The 6289-nt window shown below is 51.8% G+C and overlaps 1 protein-coding gene across 2 annotated transcripts in view; it reads right to left on the bottom strand.

Annotated features, from left to right (window-relative positions):
• Positions 1 to 5119: 5119 nt before the first annotated feature.
• NFASC (neurofascin) overlaps positions 5120 to 6289 on the bottom strand; it is a 78568-nt gene continuing 77398 nt past the window's right edge. For both annotated transcript variants that reach the window (XM_059867719.1, XM_059867720.1), the window contains one exon: positions 5120 to 5531. In XM_059867719.1, coding sequence (XP_059723702.1) covers positions 5300 to 5531 — 232 coding nt within the window. In that variant the 3' untranslated portion in view covers positions 5120 to 5299. The remainder of the gene's footprint in view (positions 5532 to 6289) is intronic.

The raw sequence follows: 6289 nt of genomic DNA, 5'->3' as shown, positions 1-6289 counted from the left end.
CATGGAATTTGAGGGCTTCACACAGAGTTTTCGAGGTCTGACATAGAGTTTTGGGGTTCGACATAAATTTCAGGTTTTGACATGGAATCTGGGGGGTTGACACGGAATTTTGGGGGTCCAACACGGGGTCTAGACGGCGTTGAACAACCAAACCCCGACGTGAGGGCACGGAGACAGGCGAGGGGCGCTACTGATGCCGCAGGTGGCGTCGTGAGGACCAGAAAAGCATCGTTATTCTCGTTAATAAAACAGCTTTTAGTGCAAGAAATAGGAGGTGTCTCTTTTTTTGTCTTTTTTTGTCTTTTTTTTTTGTTTTTTTCATCGATAAGGTTTTGTTTTTTTTATTGCTTAACTGAAATCTTGGTTGCTGCAGGTGCACGGAAAGCCTGGGCCGAGGAGGTGACGTCGCAGGTGGCACTCGCAGCTCTGCTGGGACCTGTGCGATGAGGAGAGGGTTTGGGATGTGCCAGGGTGGGTGGTGGCGCTGGGATGTGCCAGGAAAAGGTGGTGGCATGGCCAGAGTGAGCGCTGTGGTGGCCCTGGGTGACACTGCCCAGCTCTCCTTCCTGGATCTCCCGGATCGTCGGTGACACCTGGATTTGGGATCTGTCACCTCCAGGAGGGCAATGCCGGCAGCAGGGACAGCATGTCCTGTTAGGTTGGGTTTCTCCAAGCAGGATTTCAGGTTCTGGACCAAAATTCCAGTTTCTCCTGCTGGTTTTGTGCCTCCAGTTGTGGTGTCACCTCAGGGAGAATGGGAGCAGCCTGCGGATCAGGGAAGAGCAGCGATGTCCTCGTATCCCAAATTCCTGGTGTTCCTGTCAGCTGTCCCACTGCTGAGTGCCAGGGAAGTCCCTGGAACTGAGATGGAGCCTGGATTCATCTCCAGGACGTGGATGTGGAGTTGGCTCGGAATGTTGTAGGAACAGGACAAATCTACACGTTTGGAGTTGAGCTCGGCTCCTGAGACTGCTGGAATTTGGGGTGTGGTGCTGGAATTTGGGGTCTGGCTCTGGAATTTGGGGAGTGGTGCTGGAACTGGGGGTCTGGCTCTGGAATTTGAGGTGTGATGAGGGAATTTGGGGTCTGGTGCTGGAGTTTTGGGTCTGGCTCTTCCTTTTTATTTCTGAATGAGAAGTTGGCTCCTGATTTAAACACTTGGTGAAGAAAGGGTTCTTTCTCCTGGAGAGCTGAAAGCGTTCCCTGCCCCAGAGAGTTTGTGCAGATCCCAGGGAGGGATCGTTGTCCCTGTGATGGGAATGGGAGCATCCCTGCTAGCCCTGGGGGCCACCACAGGAATCAGGAGAGGAGGTGACTGGGATGTCCCCTCTGGAGAGGGGATAGAGCAATAGAGCTGCTCCCAGGGAATGGGATCAGGATCAGGGTGGGGAAGATCCCTCAGCACCACAAATCCTTGTGTGGATTCTGCATCCATTCATCCATCCATCCATCCTTCCATCCATCCATCCATGGATCCATCCATTCATCCATCACCCATGGATCCATCCATCCATGGATCCATGGATCCATGGATCCATGGATCCATGGATCCATGGATCCATGGATCCATGGATCCATCCATCCATCCATCCATCCATCCATCCATCCATCCATCCATCCATCCATCCATCCATCCATCACCCATGGATCCATCCATCCATCCATCCATCCATCCATGGATCCATCCCTCCCTCCCTCCATCCCTCCATCCATCCATCCATCCATCCATCCATCCATGGATCCATCCATCCATCCATCCATCTCCTGCTCCAAGGATGCTCCCAGGACACGGTGTGGGTTCATCCCAGCCCTGTCTGGTTTTTTGGGAGCTGTGGGGTCACCCTGTGAGCGCTGTGGGAGGTTTGGGGTCAGGGCTTTTCTCCCCGTGCAAACCTTGAACTTTACTCAAAGGAGTAAAAGATGAGAAGCTCGGGATGAGTTTTTAATCTGAATTTTCTTTAGGTTCCAAAACCCCAGGGGGGAAATTTTGAATAAATGTCAGAATTTTTGCTAAACCTTAGAAATGTTGAGTAACTTTTACACCGAGCTGAGACAGGGCTGTGAGTAACTTACACTGAGTTGTTTGTCCACCTCTGCATCTCCTCCCTCTTCTCATTACTCAGAGTAACCTGGGGAATTTTATGAGGAAATTTGGGATAAGGTTGGGTGGAGTCCAGCTCCTTCCCGTTCATCTTTTTCCAAAGGGATGCCGAGACATTTCCTCAGGGATGGGGTGGTTCAGGAATACGGCTTTTCATGGGAATGGCACATCATGGACACCCAACACGGACCCGCTTCCCACAATCCCGGCCTGATTTCCGAAGGTTTGGAGGCGCTTTGTGGTTCCTGTCAGCAGCGAGGACTGGGAGTGCTGGGAAGATCCCAGATCCAGAGGCTGCATTTGTTTCTCATTCCCAGCACTGCTTGGGCAGGGAGTTGTCCAAACTCAGCTGGGAGTTGGGAATGGGATTGTCCCCATCCCAGGGGCGGTGTCACCTTTGGGAATAGGATTGTCCCCATCCCAGGGGCAATGTCACCTTTGGGAATGGGATTGTCCCATCCCAGGGGCGATGTCACCTTTGGGAATGGGATTGTCCCCATCCCACGGGCGGTGTCACCTTTGGGAATGGGATTATCCCTATCCCAGGGGCAATGTCATCTTTGGGAATGGGATTATCCCCATCCCAGGGCGGTGTCACCTTTGGGAATGGGATTGTCCCTATCCCAGGGGCGATGTCACCTTTGGGACTGGGATTGTCCCCATCGCAGGGGCGGTGTCACCTTTGGCCTGGGGGGTGCTTGCCTAAAAGCTGGATGGAATTCTGGGAGTCGCTGTCCTGAAAGGGATGGGCGGCAGGACTGGGATTGGGGCGTGGCTGTGTCCACCCTGAGGGTCACAACGGGGCTGTCCCTGCCAGGGGACACCGCTGGAGGGTCCTGGCAGGGGGTGACGGATGAGGGACATCCCTGGGACAGCTCCCCCAGCTCTTTGAGGGGGCTCTGCCTCTTGACCCTGACCTAAACCCTGGAATTCCTTTGCCGTTGGTTTCATGGAACATTTCGGGTGGGAAGGGACCTTTTAAGGTCACCGAATCCAACCCCACGAGCTCCATCTTCACCCCACGTTTGACCTATCAGAGAAGACGACCAAGATAAATGATAATTATTATTTTAAGGAAGGCATTTGCATTGGATTAATTTGCATCCATCTCTCCTGTTGGCCCGGTCCGGGCTCTTCCCAGGATCCATCGGGATGTGGCAAGGTCCCTCTCCACAATCCGTAGCAGTGGGAGTTTCCCTGTCACTGACATGTCTCCAGAGCAGAAAGAATAACTGCACGAATCCAAAAAAACCTCCATTCTCCTCAGGAAAAAAAAAAAAAAAAAGACCAAAACAAAAACCAAAAGGAAAATCCATCCAAAAATCCATCTTTTCCGAAGGAAACCCGATCTCTCTCTCTCTTCTCAAAGGTACCTTTGGTTTCAAAAGTGCAGGAAGTGGGAGGATTCACGGGACACAGTCCATCAGTAATCCCTGCCTTCTACCCTGATCCATGCTGGGAGAGCTGGGAACGCTCCCAGATATCCCATTCCTACTGCTCAGGTGGATCCAAGGCCGTCGGGGGCGCGGAAGCGGAGTGGGAAGAGCATCCTTGGAGTGACTCCCCGGCAAGTCCCAAGCTGTGTAAGGCATGTGAGGGAGCGCTCGGGGGGGGGGTCGCTGAAATTCTGGGAGTCTCCAGGCGGGATGGGGGTCCCACGGTGGCTTGGCCGAGTGCTGGAGGGGGGAAAGGCCACTGTCAAAAAGGAGAAGGGAATTTAGTGGGAAAAACAGCATCCGGTTCATCCCAGTGCCCGTGGAGGTGTGGGGTTCCAGTCCAGTGTTCCTTCCTCGTGGTGTGACCCTGAATCCTTCAGGGAATCCTCCCCCTGCTCCCAGGGGGTTTTTCCATCCTCAGCAGCTCGCTTGGATTATTGTTTCGTTCATCATTCCGGTCTCCTCGTCCTATTCTGATCCCGCTCCTGCTTCCAGGCCCTCTTTGCTACATTGGATTTATGGAGTTGCCTTGGAAAGAAAGCAGGCGTGGGGTGGGGGGCGGCTCCCCACAAAATCCCTACAAAGCAAATTTAAACTCAAAAAAGTTTTTCTGCAGTGCTGTTTCCCCGGGCTTGGCAGGGGAGAGGCTCTTCCCTGTCCTTCCACAAATCCCAAAAGTTCCTCCACAACCTCTTCTCCTCCCGGGGTGCTCTGGAGCTCCGTGGGAATGGGGGATGAGCTCCCTGCGGGTTTTCCCAGCCTCAGCAAGGACAAATCCCGGTGCTGAGGGAGGTGGTGGGGACCTGCTCTTCCCTGCATAGGTTTTTTTCAGGAAGGAGTGTTTTTTGGGAGAGGTTATGGGCAAGGTGCTGCCGTGAGTATGGACGGCTCAATAATCCGGTGTTTTCACCCCAAAATCCACCCCATTCCTCCTTCCATGCCTTTGCTCTGCCCAGGCCCCTCTCACCCCTCTTCCCTCCCCAGAATTCTTTGATTTCTTTCCCCCTTCCCCTCTGATCCAGAACCTTCCTGGAAAAATTAAACCCAAAAAAGTTGGAGCTCCCTTCTAAAAGAACAAAGAAAAGCCTCGGGGAGCCGAGAACAACATGGGGCCCCTCCAGACTGGCCCTGAGGCAGCTCCAAACTGGGGACCAACCCCAAAACTGGGGAACAACCCCAATATTGGGACTCAACCCCAAAACTGGGACTCAACCCCAAAACTGGGGACCAACCCCAAAGCTGGAGAGCACCAACCAGGAAGCAACCCCAAAACTGAGGAGCAGCCCCAAAATGGGGGAGTAACCCCAAAAATGAGGAGCAGCCCCAAAATGGGGGAGTAACCCCAAAAATGAGGAGCAGCTCCAAAATGGGGGAGTAACCCCAAAACTGGGGAGTAGCCCCAAACTGGGGAGCAGCTCGAGCATCTCCTCCCCTCCAGCCACTCCAGCTCAGCCCCGATTGCCACTCCGGCTCCCGCCCCGCGCGTCCTTTGCCGTTGGCTCGTTTGCTAAGGATAAATGGCATTGGCGGCCGCCTGGGCTGCCACGTTGGTTGGAATATTTTTCTTTTTTTTTTTTTCCCCTTTTTTTTTTGGTATTTTTTTGCTATTTTTAATTTTTTTTCTCTATTTTTTTTTGTTTTGTTTTTTCAGTCCTCGCTCGATTCCCTTTTCCTGTCGGAGGCAGCGGCGGCGGCGGCTGCCGGCGGAACCCGCGGCCGCTCCGAACCCCTCGGGCTCTGGGTGATTTTCCCGGCGTTTTTGCTATGCCAAGGAATAAATGGCATTGACGGGGGACGTGGCCTCGGAGCTCTCGTTGCCCTCGGTCTCCTCTTTGTCCTTCTTGACCGTGTACTGGCCGATGAAGGAGCCGTCCTCGTTGAACTGGCCCTCGCCCCCTTCTCCGTAGTCCACCAAGCTGTCGTCGCTCTCCTGCTGCTTTATCGTCCCGTCCAGCGAGGTCTGGCTGTTGGGAAGAGGTTTGTTGTCTTCATCGCTGGCAGCAGAAGACAGACAGACACAGCAAGGGTTGAGAAACGGGGCTGAAAACCTTCCCCCGAGGGATGGAGATCCTAAATCAATCCGCAGCGGGAATGCGGCTCGGCAGAGCCCTAAATAAAGGGGACTCATCTGGGTGTTGGGGGGCGTGGGAGGTGGAGGTGGTTGGGATCTCTGAATACCCAATTTTGTGATTTTTCAGCTCAGGAATCAAATTTCTTAACCTCATTTTCCTCATCGCAAATTTCTTAAACCTCGATTACCTCATCTCGATTCCTTTCCCTCAATTCTTTAATCATAATTTCTAAATCTAAATTTCTTAACCTCAATTTATTAACCTTCATTTCTTAACCTTGATTTCTTACTCACAATTTTTTCCTCTCAAATTCTTTCTCTCAGTTTCTTTAATTTCTTACTCTCCATTTCTAAATCCCAAGATTTTTTACCTCAATTCATTAATCTCAGTTTCTCACTCTCAGTTTCTAAATCTCAGGTTTTTAATCTCAACTTCTTGCCCTAGATTTCTTAACCTCAATACTCCACCCAAAACTTGGATCAATGGGTCTGGATGAACATCAGGAATATTCTTCCCTTGGGTTCTTTCTCTCTCAGAGTTTTAGCCACCCTTGGTGACCTGGTTGAGTGGTTTGTCCCCAAATTTCCTTGAGAAAACACAGTTTTTTCCTTGAAAAAACCACACTTTTTTTCTTGGAAAACGTGGTTTTACCTTGAAAAAAATGCAGTTTTTTCTTGAAA

Source organism: Haemorhous mexicanus, chromosome 25 (genome assembly GCF_027477595.1).
Source record: "Haemorhous mexicanus isolate bHaeMex1 chromosome 25, bHaeMex1.pri, whole genome shotgun sequence".
Classification (NCBI taxonomy): Eukaryota; Metazoa; Chordata; class Aves; order Passeriformes; family Fringillidae; genus Haemorhous; species Haemorhous mexicanus.
The sequence above is the reverse complement of the archived record's forward strand: the minus strand, read 5'-3'. Positions and strand labels throughout refer to the sequence as shown.